Source organism: Brachyhypopomus gauderio, chromosome 12, assembly GCF_052324685.1.
Source record: "Brachyhypopomus gauderio isolate BG-103 chromosome 12, BGAUD_0.2, whole genome shotgun sequence".
Taxonomy (NCBI): Eukaryota; Metazoa; Chordata; class Actinopteri; order Gymnotiformes; family Hypopomidae; genus Brachyhypopomus; species Brachyhypopomus gauderio.
In genome coordinates, this window is record NC_135222.1 from 4007749 (window position 1) to 4030896 (window position 23148).

The 23148-nt window shown below is 44.7% G+C and overlaps 4 protein-coding genes across 7 annotated transcripts in view; 3 read left to right on the plus strand and 1 right to left on the minus strand.

Annotated features, from left to right (window-relative positions):
* The window catches only part of LOC143528656 (elongation factor 2b), an 8005-nt gene extending 6856 nt beyond the window's left edge, over positions 1-1149 (plus strand). The window contains exons 10-13 of the mRNA XM_077024455.1: positions 1-186; positions 275-457; positions 564-696; positions 798-1149. The exon at positions 1-186 is cut by the window's left edge and continues 168 nt beyond it. Coding sequence (XP_076880570.1) covers positions 1-186; positions 275-457; positions 564-696; positions 798-991 — 696 coding nt within the window. The 3' untranslated portion in view covers positions 992-1149. The remainder of the gene's footprint in view (positions 187-274; positions 458-563; positions 697-797) is intronic.
* A 491-nt stretch (positions 1150-1640) lies between these two features.
* btbd2a (BTB (POZ) domain containing 2a) lies at positions 1641-6418 on the minus strand. 2 transcript variants are annotated; one of them, XM_077024457.1, is made up of 9 exons: positions 5564-6418; positions 5080-5199; positions 4666-4822; positions 3966-4071; positions 3679-3876; positions 3296-3488; positions 3031-3118; positions 2789-2946; positions 1641-2708 (listed from the first exon to the last, which is right to left on the minus strand). In XM_077024457.1, the coding sequence occupies exons 1-9, from the start codon at positions 6214-6216 to the stop codon at positions 2585-2587; spliced, it is 1797 nt and encodes a 598-aa protein (XP_076880572.1). In that variant the 5' UTR covers positions 6217-6418; the 3' UTR covers positions 1641-2584. The 2 variants fall into 2 exon arrangements, with proteins under 2 accessions (XP_076880572.1, XP_076880571.1); XM_077024456.1 differs by having other exon boundaries at positions 2800-2946; positions 5564-6403.
* Positions 6419-7222: 804 nt separating this feature from the next.
* On the plus strand, positions 7223-11075 carry hmg20b (high mobility group 20B). Of its 3 annotated transcripts, none has more exons than XM_077024458.1 (9): positions 7223-7283; positions 7906-7992; positions 8152-8373; positions 8539-8659; positions 9482-9537; positions 9655-9736; positions 9820-10035; positions 10141-10273; positions 10416-11075. In XM_077024458.1, exons 2-9 carry the CDS (start codon positions 7924-7926, stop codon positions 10426-10428), a joined length of 912 nt encoding a protein of 303 aa, XP_076880573.1. In that variant the 5' UTR covers positions 7223-7283; positions 7906-7923; the 3' UTR covers positions 10429-11075. The 3 variants fall into 3 exon arrangements, with proteins under 3 accessions (XP_076880573.1, XP_076880575.1, XP_076880574.1); XM_077024460.1 differs by having other exon boundaries at positions 9670-9736; XM_077024459.1 differs by lacking the exon at positions 7223-7283 and adding an exon at positions 7297-7628.
* Positions 11076-12201: 1126 nt separating this feature from the next.
* Positions 12202-23148, plus strand: part of unc13a (unc-13 homolog A (C. elegans)) — a 38253-nt gene continuing 27306 nt past the window's right edge. Inside the window, 9 exon segments of the mRNA XM_077024461.1 lie at positions 12202-12335; positions 12507-12579; positions 17368-17397; positions 17559-17658; positions 18936-19053; positions 19387-19510; positions 19626-19696; positions 19891-19945; positions 20429-20458. Coding sequence (XP_076880576.1) covers positions 12558-12579; positions 17368-17397; positions 17559-17658; positions 18936-19053; positions 19387-19510; positions 19626-19696; positions 19891-19945; positions 20429-20458 — 550 coding nt within the window. The 5' untranslated portion in view covers positions 12202-12335; positions 12507-12557.

Genomic DNA, 23148 nt, shown 5'->3' on the forward strand with positions numbered 1-23148 from the left:
CTGAAGGCTCGTGCCCGCTACCTGGCCGAGAAGTACGAATGGGAGGTGACCGAGGCCCGTAAGATCTGGTGCTTTGGTCCTGACGGAACTGGTCCCAATATCCTAGTGGACGTGACCAAGGGAGTCCAGTACCTCAACGAGATCAAGGACAGCGTGGTGGCTGGTTTCCAGTGGGCCACCAAGGAGGTGCGTCACAATAAACCGCCTGGGTTTTAATTATTCTAGGAGTTGTTGAGCGAGTCCTCCATGTAAATGTAACCTCTCTGACTCCCAGGGTGTGCTGTGTGAAGAGAACATGCGTGGCGTTCGCTTTGACATCCATGACGTCACCCTTCACACCGACGCCATCCACCGCGGTGGTGGCCAGATCATTCCCACAGCCCGCAGGGTGCTCTACGCCTGTCAGCTGACGGCCGAGCCTAGGATCCTTGAGCCCGTCTACCTGGTGGAGATCCAGGCAAGTCTATTGGTTTCGTTTTTCTGGGTGTAGCTTGCTCGTTGTTTTTAAAATGTAGGTGTGTTTTTAAATGTAGGCGAGTGGCTAATTATTCTTTTGCCCACAGTGCCCTGAGGCTGTTGTCGGTGGCATCTATGGTGTACTTAACAGGAAGCGAGGTCTAGTGTTTGAAGAATCACAGGTCATGGGAACTCCCATGTTTGTGGTCAAGGCATACCTGCCTGTCAACGAGTCTTTTGGTAAGTTACCCAAAGAAATGGGCACCGGGCTGACTTAAGACCATCTCTGGTGTGGACTTGACATTTCAATGCTGGACCTAATTCGTTTGTCTTTCTCCCAGGTTTCACTGCTGACCTACGCTCCAACACCTCAGGCCAGGCATTCCCACAGTGCGTCTTCGACCACTGGCAGATCCTGCCCGGAGACCCCATGGATGGCGCTTCCAAGCCTGCTCAGGTCGTGGCTGATACTCGCAAGCGCAAGGGCCTGAAGGAAGGAATCCCAGCTCTGGATAACTACTTGGACAAATTGTAAAACGCCTGTCCCATTCCTTCCCCCCCCCTCCTGCTGCTGCTCTCCTACCCCCCCACCAAGGGACTGGACTGTACAGAACATCATGAGCACTAATGCCTGCCAAAAGTAAAGATACGATCAAAAAAAGTCTAAACATTAATAAAGGAACATAAAAATTGTGTTGGGTGTGGACATTCTGATTGCTTTGTGGAGGTTGGAGTGACCTGCAGATTGCATGTTTTGTGAAATGGGACTTAATTTGGGACTTTTTTTTTACCCCCTGCTTCAGATTGCGACTGTAACCATAACATTTTGTAGTGTGCTAGAACTGCAAAAATTTAATGTAAGAAGGCAACTGGTTTAACTTGTTCCTGGGGATTAGTTTTGGTTACTTAATTCCTAATGGAGATTTTCTGTCGTGACATTTGATGAACTTGTTCTCATTTGGTGACTCCAAATGCATTTAATGAACAATTGCAACAAACTTGGATAAAGAAACTGTTGATCATGAAATTGCATGTTTGAGAACTGCCTTCCTTTTGGACTACAGTATGAGGCAAAACGTGTCCAACCTGTATGTTGCTGGTGCTAGATCCTGCTAGCAATTAAATGCAGCAGTTTTCATGTTCTGCTGGGACCGTTGACTTGATTCTCAAAAAAAATCAACCTATTGATACGAAGGGTAACAGTTTAATTGGATGTACAGGATGATATGTACAGCACTTTTACAATGAGCATTAGTGAAACATTACATAGGTAGTCTGCAGACTGGCAAATTGTTCAACATTCATTCTGTGATCGTCTTCCAAATGTTTTGGTTTTTATATCCAAATAGAAATAGTAAAATTAATTCTAGAAAGGTGTCCAGTTCTTGATTACACTCAAGAATCAAGCTGCTCCCAGTCTCATTTACAATTCAAGTGCTCTATTTGAAGTTTGTCACTGGTTGAACAGCAATCCATGTAAACATTACTTCACTCATTTTCAAATATGTGAAATTTCACATGTTGAAAAATGTAACAGTCCATGTTCCACATAATTGTAGTGTAATCCCCCCCACCCCCAAACGTAAATATCTGCACCTGCGTCTGGGACAAAAGTGCATCAGTGCAACTCGAAGCAATAAGCAATTTACCTATGAAAATAAAAATGTGGACCCACTTCAGATCAATTCAGCGACACTAAATCAAACTGACAAACTAAACTTGCTAATAATGGTAACTGACCAGTACCAGCATGGTTTTAAGTATTAGACCTGAACAACAGAGTAACTACTACTGACTTGATAGTTTTTTTTTGTAATCACTAGTCAGTCATGACTTCAGGCTTCAACTACATGGTGCTATACAAGTACAAAAAACCAGTTCCCAGAAGTACAGCTGGGAGCCTGGTCACATTTTTCATGCTGTGATCATATGGCAACACAAAAAAAAAAGAAAAATGCTTTTTTTGGTTACTGATCTGTAATTAGACCAATGCAGTTCAGTGAGATTATTAATATGTAGTGTCCACACACTTCAAGAGGACACGAGTCCATCATTACGTGTAGAAGATGACCTCAGGGATTTGTCCATCATTACGTGTAGAAGATGACCTCGGGGATTTGTCCATCCTCTACCGAAGTGCCGTTGTTGTTTCCTGCAGCGTAACAAAAGGTAAAGCAGGTCTTGGTGCCCGTGGCTGGGGATTCGTGACTAACTTTCCGCATCCCTTTCGTTCCGTAGTGGGAGTCTGGTCCCTGCGTAAAAACAAAAAGATCCATTTGTTGTTTTGCTTTTTAAATTTACGGTTTAAAAAACTGCACCGTTATAAACCCACCAACAGAGTACCTTGAGTGTTGCACAGGCGATGTAGTTGACACTGGGGAGGATCTCCACAGGTTCTTTGAACATCACGCGGAATGTGTTAGCTGTGCCATCACAGCTGAAGCCTGTGTCATTCTGCCCCAAGACCGTGTTGCTGTCCGTGTGAATGATCTGGTTAACAAGACGGGCGGTATTTTTTTAAGGGTTCTTAAAGAAGTTGTGCATGCTTCGTTATGTCAGATAGACATGGGTTACCTGGATGTTAACCTGGTAGTCAGTTGGACCATGTATGGAACCATAGAGCCCAAATCCCACCACAAAAATTCTGCGATTCACCGAAAACCTAAAGGAGAAAATTCCATTTTTGGACATTTGTCCAGCACATCGTTATACACAGTTCCAAACCCACTGCCTAAATCGATTTAAATCTCCACGTGCCAACTGAGTTTCTTCTGTGAGGCTAAACAAATACCCATTAAAAAACAAGCAAGTCCTCCATCTCCAGGTGTAGCTGGTTTACCGGATGCGGTCGCTGGTGCCGCTGTAACCCCAGCGGCTCTCCACCTGGCTGAAGCGCGTGATGCTGCACTCTTTCCCACGCAGGCAGCAGCGTGGCCGGTCGATGAACTCCACGTGGGGTTTGGGGTTGACGGTGAAGTGCAGGAAGAGACTGACCACCTCACGGTCCGTGAGGATGCCTGACTGAGCCGGCCCTGCCAGGCAAACCAAGGCACCAGAGGAGTGTGCATCGGGAAGCACGAATCAACCTGTGCTCATTACAGACTGTGAAATCTTATGAAAAGAACAAAACCCAACAGGCCACTCAACACAGACCTGCGCTGACATATCTCACAATGGTAAACGAATGAAATAAATCTGACCATCAAGACATGTCGCTGCTACCTGCTGCGAACTCTTCGATTGTCATCAGAGGGAAACGGACGAGGCCCAGGGCTTTGCCCAGCACCCGACGCTTGTTCTCCGGGGTGGGCTGCAGCTGCTGACGCTGGGTCTCTGCCTCCGCCCAGCGCACCGCGGCCCCGAACAGACGCACCTCCCGAACGCCCAGAGTGTCCCTCTCCAGCACGGCCACCAGCGTGTCTGTCAGACAGCAAGAGGTGAATGCTCAATCGTGCATCCCTCTCTCTCTCTCTACTCGTACGTGCTGGTAATGGGCACTGATGCAATACCGAGGTCGATGTCGGTGAAGCCCTCGGCAGCAAGCGCATCTGCGGTGTTCTTATCTATGTTCTCCAGACAAAGGCTGGCGAGCTGCGGCTCGTCGAACAGACGTGCCTGGAAAAAAAACAAAACCAAACATTTGTTCTCAAAAGGGGGTGCCGGTACCCCATTGAGTTGAGGCAACAGTGTGTCAGGGAAAAGCGCCACGCATGGTTCGTGTGAAACGTGCGTAAAGCGTGTGTTAGACATTATGCGTAGTTCTGAATGAAAGTGCTGTAAATATAGCAAGTCAAGTCAGCTTGCAAAGTGACTTCTGTCTAGGTCAATCTGCACCATTGTTTTAAATGGAAGTCACTTGGGGAAAACTGATAGCATGAATATAAGGGAAAGGAACGAATATTAGGCTACACATTCTAAGTGTAAGTGCCCATTTATGAACTTTCCTGGGTAAGAACAAATGAACAAAAAAATTTATTTATTTTAAATAAGATTTAATATCTTATTTAACGGGAACAATTTCATAGCTTTTTAAAGCTACAGCACTTTCGTTGAGTCAAACCATTTTTCATAACTCGGAGACCTAGTAATACCCTAGAAGTGTCCACTTATTCCGGGCATGGACACACCCTTCCGCAAAGAGAAATGCACTACAGTGTCCACGCAGTTCCCCACGACAGGAACAAAGGTCACGGCAAACACATCAGTTACCTGAGTAAGCAACATAAAAGCGTTGTCAGCACGCAGGTTTTTCTTCAGGAACTCCACACAGTGTGCTTCAAGAGCGGGCACTGCGTACTTTTTCGCAGTGTATAACGTAGTCATTACTGTCTCAGGTCCGATCTGCACCTCATCAGAGTACAGAAATCTGCAGAGGGGGGGGGCGGCACATCAGTCCACATAAGAGAGGGTCCAGCATTGCTGTGCCCACTAATTGTGGATTAATTTTCCTCATCTTCGCACCTCAAACTAGTTTACACGTACACATTTCTGAAGGTGACTGCTATTTTCACATAACAGTTGAACTACAAGGGTACTTGAAGGTCATTTCTGGAAACAGAGCTAATAGTTATATACAAATAGACATAATTAATGCTATGTGAGGCATTTTGCTGGCATTCTTACTTGAGCAGGGCTAGAAACGCAGCCGGCTCCACATCTGGAAGCTCGATTTCTGTTGATGTTGTGGCCATACCACCGTTGAACATGGCATCAAAAACAGCGCTTCCAACAGCGAGAGCAAATCTGTCGAGAGCGAAGGGAATCATACTGTAATTACGGGGAAATGGGTCATTTGAAGTCATCTAGGTCCTAGCAGAAATCATGTCGAAACAAGAAACGACGAGGTTATGTATATGTGCATTTAAACACACTGTACAAGAGTGAAGTGTGGAGCTCCTCAAGGCAGTAACAACTAAACCATCTCATCATTTTAGTAGATCATCTTTGGTCGTGTCCCGTCTAAGCACTTCTTAGCCGTCCATACAACCCATATTTCGTCGCACGGTGTATTAAAATGATTATTTTTTTTACATTTAGGAGCATTTCGGGAGGTATTCGGGGGGGAAAATCAGTAAAACAGATAACTTAGTGCATGATTATTCCCTACCTGTGCGCAGGAATGCGCTGCGCTCCCATTCCCTTACCAACCAAAAAATGGACGTCGCTTAGCACCTCGTTGTTGAACAAAAACGCGAATCTTTCTTTCACTGTACTTTTAGTCGCCTGCCAATTGTAAACTGGCTCCCGATAAACCAGCACCGAAGCCGGACTACTGGGCAGGGACGACGAAATGGCGGACGCGTCCACGGAAGACGCGGTGGACGCAGATGTGGCCGTCATGTTTGACGCAGCGCCCCGAGTGTCTCCGCTCGTGGTCGGAACAGGTGCCGCCGTGGCGTTTGGACCTGCTGCCTGCCCGGCCCGGTTCTGCGTGGTACTCGTGGCGTTTGGACCTGCTGCCTGCCCGGTACGGTTCTGCGTGCACGACGTGGTCCTCACTGCGGCAGCGGCGCCTCCACCGCCGTCGAGGCCTGCTTGAGGACCGGCGCTCCCTACGGTGCCGTGTAGCCCTCCGGTGGCACCCCCTGACCCCCCGGTGCTTGCGGGGCTTGAATGCGCGCTGTTGCTGGGCTGAGGATTGCCCAGCGGGCCCGAACTAGACGGGTTTAAACATGAGGTTCGGTTACTGCTCTCACCCGCAGCCATCTTGGACGGGGAGCACTGCAGGCTTGGCTGGTATAAACATACACAAGAGCGCATAACCAGAAATACTGGCCACTAGCTTCCCACGAGAGGGAGGAGATGGTTTTGGGTGACTTCAACATCTTCCATGACTACTGTAATTTAGGAGGCCACTTTTAAAGAAATATTTCCAGCAATATTTCTCCTCTTGCTTTGTTTCAGTTTCAGTGCCCCCAATTTATTTAGTTTAGTCTAATTCATTTGTTCCACCTTTCACTGATACAACCGACCTCTCTTACCAAGTAAACAAGCAAAGCGAACTGCACGTTCGGGATACATGTTTCTAACATTATATATATATATATATATATATATATATATATATATTCTGCTTCTAACGATTAAACTAAAGAGACCAATATGTTGAATGCCCATTGTATATACTAAAGACAAGTTTTAATTTGCAAGCAAACTAGTCTGAAAGCAAAGTATCATGATTAGACATAAGGGGCCACTATCACCTGTATGAAGGTAATGTTTAGACTCAATATGAGTCCAAAAATATTTAAAGCATTCAAACTCACACGATTTGTTTCAGGTAAACGCTACAACGACAGATTCTGTGATTTAAGTTTTAAATTATACAGAATATCCAATACCAGCACAACACCCTCAAACATTATCTAGGCTTTAACATTTAGAGAGACTGCTTTTCCATTACTCCTGCTGGGATTTAAAACATAACTGATATTTAAGTTTAAAGCCAGACGTTTAAAATGACTTAATATGAACATATATGAAGAAAGGTTATTTAAAGGGTAATACTCATATAATGTTCAACAGTTCTTGTACAAGTTACCTTCGTGTTTACAGATGAGTGTACAAACAAAAGCAGATATCCTACCATAATCATTCCTTTAACAACTCTGTAGGGTTTCTCATTCTGATCCACTTTGTGAAAAACCGATACACCAATGTTGAATGACAAAGGAAACTGTAACAAACCGTCACCCCGCCCACCGAGACTACCAACCAATCGCGTGCCCTAAATCCGACCTCGCGCTCCTCGTCGTCCAATTGGCGCCGAGAATGCGCCGCACAGTAGCCTATATGCTCTTGTTGATTTTGGGGACGCATCAAATCAGGTAGGCTAAGTTAATTATAGTTGCCGCTAGCAAATTAAATAAGCATATGAGTACTGGCTGAAAATAACTATGATTATTACAAGTTTGTTCGAGCAAAAACGTGCACGCACTAAACTATTTAGGTGTTTTAATACCGTTACACCTCTTGACCACAAATGATTATGCAGTGGAGCTAGCAATAGCTAGCTCGCTACCTAGCATATCTGTTTAGCTAGCGGTTAGCAAATGTGCCAGCTGGTAACAGCTAGCACGTAATAGTTTGAGCTAGCTAACTTACGTTCAGAGGCTCTCATAACCTCATAGTAATGTCCGGGTCCGGATAGCCTGTAAAATAACTATACAGGAGTAAGTAAAACAAACAAGGTCCCTATTAAACCCGCACATTTAAACTAAACCGCTAGCTGGTTAGCGCACTATACATTTTAGTTCGCTAGCTAACGAGCTAGCAGCGCGCGAGCTTAAGCTAGCCAGCTGCCGCGTGAAGTATGTGTCGCTTCGCACAAAAAAATGATCACGTGACACAATCAACCGCATCGCTGCGCGTTTTTATACAGATATATGACTGCATTCCACATGCCTTGCTGGACATCATGTCATTTAATTATCGTCGTATACTCCTCAGAAACTCTTTTAAGTTCCCATGGGTGGAGTGAAACAGGAGCAGAGTGATGCCCCTGCATCAAAGGGGTCCGACTCCACGCACGAAGAAGTAAGATTTAGGCTATCATGCATTGTCGTAGATGCCTCATAACCTTTAGAAACTTTGGTTTCGTACTGTTACACCCACATTTGCTTAGATTCTTGTCTGCTAAGTTCTTGTCTACTATGTCTTCGCCTGTGAAATTCATCCACAAATATGATCTTCCAGAACAGCCTCACCGCACAACCGGTAAAAAAGCGTGGGTGGCCCAAGGGTAAAAAGAGAAAGAAGGTGTTACCCAATGGTCCCAAGGCACCAGTGACAGGGTACGTGCGCTTCCTGAATGAAAGACGGGAACAGATCCGAGCCTTGTACCCCGATCTCCCTTTCCCTGAAATCACTAAAAGACTTGGTGCAGAATGGAGCCGCCTTGCTCCCCACGACAAACAGGTACCCTTTTCCTTTCTTCTTAAATGCTGCAACAATATGTAATCTATGAGTTGCAAACCCACGTGGTTATCTGTTTACTGAGGCGATGTCAACTGTGTCCTCTGTTTCGCCACGAGTCCATTTCTATTACTGTGTGACCAACGAGTTGAATTTGTTTGCTTGCAGCGCTATCTGGACGAGGCAGAGAGAGAGAAGGTTCAGTACGCACGAGATTTAAGGGAGTACCAGAAGAGCGAAGCCTACCAGATCACCAATGCCAAAATCCAGGACAAGAGAATCAAGAAAGGTCAGAATATTGTCTTGGTCCTCCTCTGTTTGCTGCGGCCTTTATGGTTGGCTCAAATTGTATGTTTTGGTGTTCTTCATCCATCTGCTTTAAGGAATAATTCAAGCTCCCCATTATTTCATGTATATGCTTTTTGTAGCCTATAATTGTATGTCCAAAAGTATATAGGCCCCTGACCGTCACACCTATATGAACTTGTTGGACATCCAATTCGAAAACTTAATTTTCATAAATAGGCACAGTTGTGCAGCCCCAGATTCCTCACTATTCCTCCTCCACCAAACTTTCCTGTTGGTGCTGTAGATTCCAGTAGGTTTTCTTCTCCTGGTTTCCACCAAACCCTAGTTGGTATGTGAGTCTGGCAGGTAGTGATGGTTCAAAACACATTTCGTGTCTCCAGCACATCACCAGCCAAGCACGACTCAGCATTGCACACATCCATGAAGCTTCGGACACGATTCTTTTGCTTCCTAGAGCATTCTAGAACTCTGTACTGAATGCTGCAACAGAGAGGGGACAGATCTAGGGACAGATCTAGCAGGGTGGAAATTTCACAGACTCGTATCAGCTTATGACAGTGTTGCATGTAAAGCCAGTGAGCTCTCCAGGACCCATTCTACTGACATGGTTATGTTTATGCATGGTTTATGCTTGATTTAATAACAGTTGAATTGGCTGAAACACAAGTCCATAATTAGGAATGGTGTCAACATGCATACATTGGCCATATAGTGTAGTAACCGATTATGGAGCTTTATAGGTTTCTAGTCTTATATGAAGACTTTAAATTGAAAGAGAGTGTTTTTATTTTTGTGTTTGTAGAAGAGTTAACATCTGTTATCATCAATGCCAATACCTCAGGATCAGCATCTTTCAAGGTTGGTACCAAAAGCTGAATTGTAATAAACACCAATAATCAATAGCTTGCTTTGCTACTTACATTTCTTTGTAATCTTTGGTGTGTGAATGATGCTTACAGCATGACCTATTTACAGCCTTCTGTCCTCCAGAACTCAGACATCTCCAACAGATTTGACGTGCCTATTTTCACCGAGGAGTTTCTGGACCAGAACAAAGGTTGATAAATATTAGCATACAGGACAGACGGCTTCCATTTATCTAAGGATTGTCAGTTGTTAACAGACTTGACTGTCTTACAGCTCGGGAGGCGGAGCTTCGGCGTCTGCGAAAGGCAAACGTGGAGTTCGAGGAGCAGAACGCCGTCCTCCAGAAGCACATAGCCGACATGTTCAGCGCCAAGGAGCGGCTGGAGGCGGAGCTTGGCCAGGACGAGCTGCGGACTCAGGCTCTACAGCGCCGACTGCAGGCCATTAAACAAACACTAGTTAGCAGTCTGGCATCGGTGCCGTTACCAGGTCAGTAGCACTCGGGTATCCACTACATATCCACTACAAATGTGTCAAGGCCAACTCTACTCATCCATAATTGATCACATGTAAGCTTAATCTCTACCTGTTTAGGCACAGGTGAGACTCCCTCTGTTGGATCTCTGGACTCTTACCTGAGCCGTTTGAGCAATGCCTTGGAGAGCAGTCCTCATGAGCATCGTTCCCTGCTACTCAAGCTCCAAGACCTCCTGGCTCACTTGGACAGGTACCAGTCACCTGGTAAACTAAACCTGCAGTGTGTAGAAACCGCTTGAATCACTTCTCGTAGCTTTGTAAGTAGTTGAAAAGTGTTGGAGTGTTTATGCAGTTTCGAAGGTCTGCAGTCATATCTCATTTATCTTCCTTAGTGAGACTTTTTGAGAAACATGTAGCTGTATAGTGAGACGGGACCAGAGTGTTCACCTGAAGATCCAGGCATACAGGTCCACCCCGGCAACCTGAAGAAAAATGTCTGCCTTACAGGATGAAGCAATAGTGCCTACAGGTCTAACCGGACCTTTTAATATGCTAACTTTGCATATTTTTGGTCTTTGGAGTTGATTAGGGTCACTGAGAATATTGTATATGCTCTTTGTAATGAGTGTAATGTAGATCTTTTGCTGGGGTGGGGATGTGTAGGCATGTTTCTAAATTGACTCTTGAACTTCCCCTTTGGTTTATTTAATAATATGGCATATTTACAGATTAGATCAGCTATTCCATGATTTTTCAGTGCTATACTCTAGTAGACAAACTAGTTTCTCTAGTTTACCTAACTATCCTTGTGATAACGATTCCTCATTCCATAACCTTAATTAATTTTTTTAATTATTGATAGCTAATATGCAATGAAATTGCAGCATTTCAGATAAATTGACAATGAAATGTACATTTTCTTCTCTAATTTCAAATGTAACAGTTTAAAATGATTTATTATAATTATGTATTTTAATGAAAATGATTCTGCAGGTACTCAGACACTGAGTATGGGAATGAGTTGTAAAATAAAATCTGTTCTTATTTGTAAATGCTGACTTTTCAATTACTGTGTTTTGTGTGTGTGTGTTCAAATGTTTCTTTGGACTTGCAAAATTAGCGGTTCTGCTCCATATGATAAAAAACAATAAGACACAGTCTATTAAACATTTGATTTGCCGAGATTATTTTAAGTCATTCAACTAATTGCTGTTGGACAATATATCAACATTTTGTGACTGACATATTTGGTCATAAAAATGCAATGAAAGTTATGCTGAAAATCCACTTTTTCTGTCAGTATGTTAAGACCATTACTAAAGGGAACAATTGAACTACAATAAGGGCACATTGAGAATTTATTCCGATTTATATAGCTGACTCAGTAAAGTGTGCAGTGGGGTGGACATTCTACCATCAGTGGTTTTCAACGTGTGGACAGTGGCCACCCAGTGGACATCAGTGGTACTGCAAAGGGGCCATTGACTAAAAATTAAAATTTTTAGTAAGTAAGTAAGTAAAAAGCCTTCCTATATATAGACGTATGAAGTTGGGGTTCCGAATCTCTGACGGGAAAGGTGAGAAAAACTAAACATAAACCAAAACTAAGAAAATAGGAAATTTAATACATTGAACTGGTATTTGTTAATACTTTAAATGTTCGAATACATTATTTGGACCGCGGAACATTGTGTTAGGTTAAGTGCCCCGCGAGTTGCAAAACGTTGGGAACTTATATTCCAGATTTTTCCGTTCAACAGTGAATCAGTAACGTGTGTTGTTCCTGTCCAGTAGAGGGTGGCATGGTTTTGCATTATGTTACAAAGCCATTAAAGTTTAATTGACCATTTTCTAGTTCATGTTTTGCATAATTTAATTGTTTAGTTACAATATCTCAAATCTGAATTAGAAACTGTGTTGGGCACGACTTCATCCTGTAGCATCCTATAATATAACTCTCGCTATATATATATATATATCTTAGTCGGTCTGGTCACCTAAAAGGGCGTCACCTAAATGAAATAGATTTATCCGAGGACACCTTTAGACTTTTTGGTTGCACACACGTAGTCCGTACTTAATTTGAACTTGTGCGACAACGAGGCGATGAGAAGTGATTAGAGCGGTCTCAGTACTACGTGGGGAGAGGCAGGTCAGGTGTCGATGGCGTCACTCTTGTTCGGCTTTTAGTGACGTCACGATAGTAGCTGTCCTCCTTACGGCGGTGCTGAACAAAATGGCTGTGCGTCGGAGTATGAGGGGCTGAGAAGACAACAGAAATTAGTCACATTTTCAACAAAACAGTGGTTTATGTAAGGAGGAACCCCCAAACGTTACGTTAAATAAGTTACCGGGATTTAAAAAATACTTATTATATTTGTGTATGTGTATTTAAAGCTTATTCCGACATACAGCAGGGGGTGGCCACTTCACATAATCGCTGATAAACCGTTTTATGTCAATTATCTTCGTCTATTTGAAAGGACACGGAGACGACGATACGCAGCTGGCATTGCTTATAACAGCAGAAAGAGATGTCACTACTGTGTGTTGGAGGTAAGCGTATTATTTCAGTCGGTGAGGGTATGAATGCCTGGGGGGGTGCCGCCGCCTGTAATCGACCACCGGTTATTGATTATAATTTCGGTGTTTAATTTACACCTGTGTTTTTGTGTTGTTATTTTAGGTATTTATTATAATGTGAGGTGTGTTGCAAAAGCGCTTGAAGATTTCTTAGGCGTTAACCAAATTATGACATACTAAGAGTATGTTTGCACTCCTAAATAATCGATACGCCCGATCAGAATCTGTAAGATTGAATTCACTTGTAGTTAATTGTAATATATATATTTTTAATAATTGCACTCGATGACTTAAAACAAGCACAGTTATGAGAAACCTGACATACATTTATTTTACCAATAGCCAGCTTGCCTTCTTTCTTTCTTTCTTTCTTTCTTTCTTTCTTTCTTTCTTTCTTTCTTTTCTTTTCTTTCGAAAAAACATAACAGTCAAATACGTTACTGGACGTTGCTAGATAAGCAGCATACGGAGTTCCTTATGTTACTCACTGCTCGAGCGCTTTCCGAATTTAGGGGCGTGTTCAGATTTTAGGCATCAGTTTTTTTTTTATCAAAAATCCTTTTAAGTGGTCTCTTATTCTAATTATTATACGCATATATCTTGCCAGTGGTACCTTAGTTTAGCTATTCCATAGTAATAATGATAAAATGACAATAAACAAACAAATACCGAGTGTATATTAATAATTTATTAAAAGCTATTCTTTATATGTATTGGGAGCTATTGCAATGCATGTAGACTGTCCTCAGATATAGCCTACTGAAAACCCATTCAGCGTCCAGTATACTGCTGCTGACTCTATATATAATACAGCTAAAGTGCGTGACCTAGTGGGAGTGTGGAGTCTAAGAGGCTGAATGAATATGACTTGTGTAAAATATCTGCAGAATCAAAGTTAAAAAAGACTATATTAGACATTTTGAAGTAAACATGGACTTATCAGTGTTGTTTTACTTTTGTTTTTTTATTGACTTTATTTTTTTATCTTTGCAGAAACATTTGACTAAAGGCAAAATTGCAAACTGACTTTACAGCTCTTTAGTAAAAAGGTTTTCAGTACAGTTCTTGGGGATCTCCAACCCAATCAGGTATTTGTTCTGGTCCAGCTCATCATTTTCCTGACCCTGCTAAGCAAGAACCACAATGCTCTTGCTTATGTGGCCAAGATGTATTAGGAGTCTGAGCAGAATAAGACCCTGATCTGGATGTGGGTCCCTGGTGACTGGCCTGAAAACCTCTGCTTTTACACATTTCATTGATTTACACCCAAACGCATTCATACTGAAGCAGGCACTGTTTCATCTAAGCTGCCAGTGTTAACACACAAAGAAAGCGTGGTGATACATTCAAGGTTTTCGCTTCGCTAAAGTTGATCCACTTTTCACGAGTCTCAGATGCTCTGTAGCACAGGAGAACAGGCATGCTCAGGGCCGGAGTGGGACACTTTTTCAGCCCGGGAGTTTTATGACCAAATCCGGCCCAAAATTATTTTTCCCTCCCAATCGGCCCAAACTAGAGACTGACATGAACCGGCCCATCGGGAATCCTCCCGAATCTCCCGATTAGCCACTCCGGCTTTGGGCATGCTAGTTTCCTATGTTATTGTGAAAGGCCTGCTCACAGTCCCTTGCACATTCAGTGATATTCGCACGCACACCCCCGTCCCCTCACGTCCGTGCCGCGCCTGCCGCTGGTCTGTAACGAAACAGACGCAGCTTCCACATCCAAGAGTGACAGGGAGCGTGGGCGTGCGTCGACGCGTCCGCGCACATTCTTGGCGATTGCCTTAATAACCCGAGCAGATGCACATGGACGCTCGACTGGCCCGTTGCGTGTTTTTTCTCTCCAGCATTCAACGTTTCCCTCATTACCATTTCAGTTCTCTCTGCTCTTTCATTTTGTTCTCAGAAACATTTTACTGCTATTCCTGAGAGCGCATTCTGCAGTATAAATAAGGAATGTTTTAAAAGGAAAGTTTTCACGTACTGTAATATAATGTAAAAAGAGACGTAATGTATTCCTATTTAAATACGTATGTTTCCTTACACTTTAACTGGAATATAAAGTTAGGAGAATATATGTCACTCCATAGCATGGACATTTTGAAGTGTATCAGAATATGACACACTGGGTTACGGTGGGCTACGGAGTATTATGAATGTTTTCCTTGTGAAAGATATACCACACAACATTGACTTTAGTTGTCGAATTAGTTACAATCTATAGCCTTAAAGAATGATAATTTAATTATATTTGGTCCATATTTTGAAGTGGTACCAAAGTGTGTGTGTGTGTGTGTGTGTGTGTGTGTGTGTGTGTGTGTGTGTGTGTGTGTGTGTATGTGTGTGTCTGTGTGTGCGTGTGTGTGTGTGTGTGTGTGTGCGTGCGTGCGTGTGTGTGTGTGTGTGTTTGAGTCTTCTCCTGATAGGTGGCATGTGTTTGGACAGTCTCATCAGGTCTCATTAGGTCTCATCAGTCCTATGTCTCATCAGTCTCATCAGGTCTTATCAGTCTCATCGGGTCTCATCAGTTTCATGTCTCATCGGGTCTCATCAGTTTCATGTCTCATCAGGTCTCATCAGTTTTTCCCTAGAAAGGCTTCTGGTTGCATTTGCTGGTGTCACAGAACAGACATATACATCAGGTTACATTATTACAAATGCTACACAAATGTAAAATATAGACTTCTCTAAAATCTAAAACACATTTGATGACATTGTCTGATTAAAAACAACTTGATTCCATTTAAATCATACTGATGTCATTTCTCCGCATTTCAGCTCATGGACAATTCGTTTGCGTTTTTTCCCCCACTTGATTCTATATAGGGAAAACCCATATATCAAACCGCAGATTTCTGCAAAGGATGGTGTAAAATCGCGTGTGTATGCTGAGCGAGTGGTAGCCGCCCTGCGAGCCGCTGCTCGCTCTCGTGCTGAAGCGGTTATTTTTAGTCGCGGGGCTGCATCGCTCAGCCGCACCGAGAGATTAGACGGAGCGCTCGCGGAAGACAGAGAGATGGAGAACACGTGCACGGAAGCCACATCGCTCAGAAGGAGAAACCCTGGCAAAGGTGGAGGGGTGCGGTGCACGCGCAAGGCCCGCGCGCACGTAGCCTAGGGCAGAGCTAGCTGGGCTGAGATCCGATCTGAAGGCCCACACATCCAAGCGCACTGTATCGCGGCGAAATCCTGTGATGTGGCGCTTCGGGAACACCCCACACTTCACAGAAACGACGTCATCGGGGCAAGTGGTAAATGAATAACAGTACAGTGTTAGGAATGTGCTTCATCCCCAATGCTACGAAGGCCTAATCCAGACCAGAACAACATGAAAATACTAGCACAGGTACACTGGGCTCACCTGGACAGCACATGCCTGTCTCAAATGTCTCGTTGTGCTTACAATGTTCATATGCAAGTGTAATGTGTAGGCACATAGATAAGAGTAGCATGTAAACTTTGCTGAAAGTCCGTGTTTAACCGTGGTCTGTCTTCAAAACAAAGTTAGAGGTTTTATTAAACACATGAGTTGTACTGTTGTAAACGGTGGTGTATTAGACATGGCCAACATATTTGTTTTCAATATCAGAGGTAAGGAATAGAAGAAACACCCTTACAGGCCATATGAACATGGAGTGGTCCTCCATGGGAGGGGGGGGGAGTGGTTCTCCATGGAAGGGAGTGGTCCTCCATGGGAGGGGGAGTGGTTCTCCATGGGAGGGGGGGGGGGGGGGGGGTCCTCCATGGGGGGGGGGTCCTCATGTTGTCGATTTATTGAGTGATGCCTCTTCTAAAACACGTGATGTTACCAAGCGACCTGGGAGACGGCTTTTGGCTGTGGACACTAAAGGGTGGGTTGGGCGTAGAGGATTAGGAGAGCGCGTTTGAATTTTAATGGCACCCTCCTACAGAAGCTTGCCATCCACGTTGCATGGGTGTACATGAATTATGAGTTATCACGCTGACATCAGGCTGACTCTTTAAAAACAAGGAGCTTCTTCTGAGATCCCCAAAATGCACAACTCACAGCAGTGTGCCGTCTGCTTCCGTCGTCTGCCCAGGTCTTCAGTTCTCTATCAAACCTGCTTGAACTTGTTCTCCCAACTAGAAGAAGGCCGTACTTTGCTAAAAAGATTTGCACTCTTGCCAGATGCATTGAGTGTTAAGTGGGTGGATTACCCTCTCTACACCCTTTGGGTGGAGATGGCATATGTTAACCCCTTAAAGTCCAAGATTCGTATTTACTTATTATATGTAAGATCATTCAGTAATTGTTGTGGATTATTCATTAACTACACTGAAACTACAATGAACTGTTACAGCACTGAAAAATGACAGAGTTTCACACCATCTGCAGATATTGATTAGGATTAGTTTACATGCCCCTTACATGTATTGATTTAACCACATTGATTGTGAGCATTGTGACATTGCATCTTTGACACGTTCCTTACTCTTCAAATAATATGGCTGCGATATATCTGAGGGGCTTCGTATTAGCTGTTAGCCTTCTTCAAATTGTGTTAACAGGTTTTGTGTTGTGCAAGTTTTATGTGATTTCTTGCTGGATTGTCGAAACAAAAAACAGTAACCCAAAGAGATTTCCAAACAGATTAATACCATGAAAATAAACTTGATAATGGTAAATTACCTTATATCTGGCTTGGTCTTCATAATGAATTTCTATTAAATGGATAAGTGTTAATTTCATTGATCCTTCATTCCTTGTCATTTTAATCAATTTCTGTCTCTGTTACAGTGAAAAAAGCCAAACTAGATGGACCACAAGGTAGGAACCCCGAATATCAGCTGTGTGCCGCCATCTTCCGCCGCCATCAGCAGTGAAACTCATGGGTCGAGCTCATCATTTGTGTGTGTGTGTGTGTGTGTGTTTGTGTGTGTGTGTGTGTGTGTGTGTGTGTGTGTGTGTGTGTGTGTGTGTGCGCACAGAGAAATTCAACACCTACGTGTCGCTTAAGGTGCAGAATGTAAAGAGCACCACCATTGCTGTGCGGGGCAGTCAGCCATGTTGGGAACAGGATTTCATGTTGTGAGTAACACTCCTGCTCCACGCCCACTCAGACGCTCGAGAGACTTCGGTCACATGACTACTGAGCTCCAGTGCTTACCCACCAGAGCCTGGGTGGCCAGTGTGTTTAGCCACCGTGTTCTCAGAGCTCTATAGTAAAACACCTTGACATTTTCCCTCCTTTTGGTTTGCAGCTAAAACCAGATTCTTCTATAAGCACTCTGGCTGTGATCAGAGGACTTTGCTGTTGGTTTTTTTTGGGGGGGGGGGGTGCAGAGCTCCCTGGATAGCAGCGCACACACACAGCTCTCTAATGGCTTCTCTCCAGAGTGCATGGAGGTTGCCTAGGACTAGCCCGGACACCAAGACTAGCCCGGACACCAAGACTAGCCCGGACACCAAGACTAGCCCGGACACCAAGACTAGCCTGGACACCAAGACTAGCCCGGACACCAAGACTAGCCCGGACACCAAGACTAGCCCGGACACCAAGACTAGCCCGGACACCAAGACTAGCCCGGACACCAAGACTAGCCCAGACACCAAGACTAGCCCGGACACCAAGACTAGCCCAGACACCAAGACTAGCCCGGACACCAAGACTAGCCCGGACACCAAGACTAGCCCAGACACCAAGACTAGCCCGGACACCAAGACTAGTCCGGACACCAAGACTAGCCCGGACACCAAGACTAGCCCGGACACCAAGACTAGCCCGGACACCAAGACTAGCCCGGACACCAAGACTAGCCCAGACACCAAGACTAGCCCAGACACCAAGACTAGCCCGGACACCAAGACTAGCCCGGACACCAAGACTAGCCCAGACACCAAGACTAGCCCGGACACCAAGACTAGCCCGGACACCAAGACTAGCCCGGACACCAAGACTAGCCCAGACACCAAGACTAGCCCAGACACCAAGTGCGTTGTTTTGATGTGAAAGCTGAGATTGTTTTACCGATTAATTGCAGCAAAGAGAGGGTCACGCTTCAGAGAGGATCACGCTTCAGAGAGGGTCACGCTTCAGAGAGGGTCACGCTTCAGAGAGGGACTCGTGGTGTGTCACCAGAGATGCCCAAAGTGCGGCTGGCACTGACCCAACTTTGGCTGTGCTGGTGCCAGATTATTTATGGTCCGGTCTTTCCTGAATGTTTCCTGTTCAGGAGAACATAATGTTATTTTTGGAGTGAACGTGGTGGAGGACAGGCCATGGTTATGTCACTTACTTGAAGCTCTTCCGGCTTCCTGGAGACCATATTCCAACATCCCCCCCCCCCCCCCCTTTTCTCTCTCAGTGAGATTAACAGGCTGGATCTGGGCCTGACAGTGGAGGTTTGGAACAAAGGCCTGATCTGGGATACCATGGTGGGCACCCTGTGGATCCCACTACGCAGCATTCGCCAGTCCAACGAGGTACGACGCAGATGGCTCCAGCATCCACAGCAGCATGCAACACGTGGCGCCCCCTAAAGGCCCGTGCTTGCACAATCTGGCCAGCTGGCACTTAATACCCTTCATGCTCTCCAGGCTAAAACGCCTTCCAGACACTTTCACAGAAAAAAACTAAATTCTAAATTTTTGCCATAAATGACAGTATCAGTAAAGCAAGAACAGATACATGGCCAGATGTTCAAGGACCTACCCAGTGTGAATACATTCCACCTTAAACATCTGCAGAAAACCAAAGTGCTTGGGTGACCACATAGCAGTTTTGATTTGTATGTATTTTTACTTCCTGTTTAACAGGAGGGTCCAGGGCAGTGGCTGACTTTAGACTCCCAGGTCATAATGGCAGAAAATGAGATCTGTGGCACCAAAGACCCAACGTTTCACCGTGTGCTTCTGGACACACGCTTCGAGCTGCCTTTAGGTGACCTCACCACACACTCCTGCCTGTCTCAAACCAGACTCATGAACCCCCTCTCTTCATTCAGCCATCTTCTTCATTCATCTTTCTTCTTCTGCTTCCAATGCTGCCACTTCAGACATCCCAGAAGAGGAGGCTCGCTACTGGGCCAAGAAACTGGAGCAGCTCAACGCCATGAGAGACCAGGACGTGAGTGACCTTTAGCACTCGTGCCCAGCGGCTGTTACCTGAGTGCCTCTCCCTCCGCCCCGCCTCCCGCCCTGCCTCCCGCCCTGCCTCCCGCCCCGCCTTGCCCATGTCACTCTGCTGATAAGAACAACATTGCGCTCTCTGTCAGCCATTTTGTCTATTAGAGGCTTTTGGTTGTTGTTTATTTGCTGCAGTACTCGTACCAGGAGGAGCACGAGAGGCCTCTTCCAGTGCCAACGACACAGTGCTGTGAGTACACACACACACACACACACACACAAAATGCTAATTTTCCAGGTTAAACAGCTGAGCCCGCTAACAGGTATGTTGTGAGCATGCATCATCTTGAGATGCATCAGCTGTCAGCTGGGCTGTATCATAAGCATTTCTGCTTCTAACTGAAAATGAGGTTCCCAGAGCGTTTATGACAGACATTATGCGCCAATACATCAAGCCTGGGTGTACAGGCCAAGGCAGTCTGGATGTTGGCTAGACACCTGCCCAACGCCCTGTTACACACATCAGCCAGAGGTAGCAAGGTCAAACCTGTCCTCCAGTTAAAGTCCAGCTTTACACCCACATCACACTGCACACGCTTCACCCCTGTGCCATGCCCATTGTAGATTCTCTGCCTGGATTTCTGAAGCCCTACACTCGTTCATTACTCGTTCAAGGTGGTGCCTTCATCACTGATGCCATGGTCTGTAGCTGATTTACTTCCTTCTCTTGTAGGCAACTGGAGTCTGTGGGGGGACCAGCAAAGTAAGTGTCTTTATTTTTAATTTGATTTGAACACGGTGTCAGTTTTGTGTCTGTGTTATGATGTGCTGTTTCCTTGCCATATCGTGACTCCTGAGCAATGCGCCCTCGTTGGTCAATAACCCTGCAGCCGAACCAATAGGTCCACTCATGTCCAAACCCTGCAACTTGGCTGTTGGCTTCTTAGATGTTCTCTATGCCAGCATCTTGCGTACTGTTTGATGCTGGATTTCCTCAGAAGCTTCTTTACCATTTGGGTCTGGGGTGAAACACCCCTGCCTCAGCTGCCCTAGTGCTTAGTGCTTGAGATTGTGCTATCGTGATTAGTGCCTCTGTCGTGTCCTTCAACACTGCCTTTTCCAACCATTGGCAGGATTGCTTATAGAGGTGTGCCAAAAAATCGATTCATATATCAAAAATCGATTCTCATTTACTACGATTCAGAATCGATTTTAAATGTCCCAAAATCGATTCTAAGTCGCGTTACGTAATTACAAAATTACGCGAGACTTTACGCAGCAGGTTCTGGGACACACTCGTGTGTGGAAAGGTTTCAAGACAGATGGAGGAAAGAGATATTCAACCTGTCTTCATTTAAGGCAAAAATATGGGTTCATTTTGGTATTTACGAATGCCAGGGAAGACCGAACTTGACACAATGTAGCTCGTGTGCAAGGTGTATGTAACACGGTGAGCACGGGAACGTACACACAGCGTGAAATAATATAGAGAAGGGTGGACACGAGTGCCGGCTCGCAAAAGCAATACGTTTGACACTCCTCACATGTATTAGCGAGAGGGAAACGCGCACAGCGACCCAGAACGAACAAACAAAACAACATGGGAGACTCAACGCGCAAGAGAATAGAAACCAAAACCGTGAGGGCATGGAGCAAATAGAAACAAAAAACAACGCGCAAAATACAACGCGGGAAAACTAACAGTTAACTAACAGTTAACCGTAGTGAGACGGGAGAAAGAAACAAAATAACAACAGTAACTAAAAATCAGCGCGGATAAATGCAACGCAAAAACGAAACCAAGGACACCAGAAGAAGTAATTAGCAAAAAACGCCGCAGCAAAATAAAACCCTTCACAAAAATATAGGCAAAACGGATAGGAAGAAATGCAGGATTGGGAAAACTTGAGATGGGTCAGGAAGTGACGCAGGAGATAGATACTCGAATAAGTAAAGAGAAAGCATAACAGAGAGGTGGCGAGACACCTTCAAACGAGAAGCAACCACAGAGAAAGCAGAGACTGGCTGAGAACGTATGGTTACGCCACCTATAGTCTGGGACTGACTCTGGTGCCCCTAGCCACGGCTGGGGGAACAGCATCCGAGCCAGCCCTGACAGCTTGTAAAATGAAGCTCAAGAATTTTGGTAACAACAAAAAGCATTTTATTTTACCAAAGCACATTATTTTTGTTAATTAAATGTGAAAGACTTTGTTTTCTGTATTTGTCATTCTGTCTTGCAAAGCAGACTGTAGTAGATCATGCAGATTTTATAGACTTAAGCAGAAATTTTTATAAATCAAATCGTTTTTTGAATCGAAAATCGTTTTGAATCGAAAATCGATTTTGAATTGAATTGTGGCCCCCAAAATCGGAATCGAATTGAATCGTGAGATAGTAAACGATTCCCACCCCTAATTGCTTATGTCAGCATCTATGTGTTTTTCGATAATTACTGTGTTAGGATAGGTGTTAGGATAGGAAAAGTGCTTACAATATGTTATTTACGTTCAGTATGTATGTATGTTCTGACTTACACCGAAAATCGGTTTACGACGCGATGTAGGTATGGATCAACGTTGTAAGTTGGGGGTCCCCTGTATATAGGAAAATGGAAGTATTTGGGAACTACAGCAACTCAGCCACAAAGTGGTAGGCCACGTAAACTGATGGAGTGGGGTCAGAGGATGTTAAAGCGCATAGTGCAAAGAGGTCGCCGACTTTCTACAGAGTTAAATCACTACAGACATCCAAACTTCATGTGGCCTTCAGATTAGCTCAATAACAGTGCGCAGAGAGCTTCATGGAATAGGTCTCCATGGTCGAGCAGCTGCATCCAACCACGAATGCAGTGGTGTAAAGCACAGCACCACTGGACTCTAGAGCAGTGGGGGTGTGTTTTCTGGAGTGACGAATCATGCTTCTCCATCTGACAATCTGATGGATGAGTCTGGGTTTGGCGGTTGCCAGGAGAACATTACATGTCTGACTGCATCATGCCCAGTGTAAAGTTTGGTGGAGGGGGTGGCCCCTTAGTTCCAGTGAAAGGAACTCTGAATGCTTCAGCATACCAAGACATTTTGAACAATTCCATGCTCCCAACTTTGTGTGAACAGTTTGGAGCTGGCCCCTTCCTCTTCCAACACCCATAAAGACATGGATGGCAGAGTTGGTGTGGATGAACTTGACTGGCCTGCACAGAGTCCTGACCTCAACCTGATAGAACACCTTTGGGATGAATTAGAGCAGAGACAGAGAGCCAGGCCTTCTCGTCCAACATCAGTATGTGACCTCACAAATGCGCTTCTGGAAGAATGTTTAAAAATCCCCAAAACATACTCCTAAACCTTGTGGACACCCTTCCCAGAAGAGTTGAAGCTGTTCTAGCTGCATAGGGTATATAATCATATAAAGAAATAAAGTCAATATTATCAGTATATACATCACAGGAGA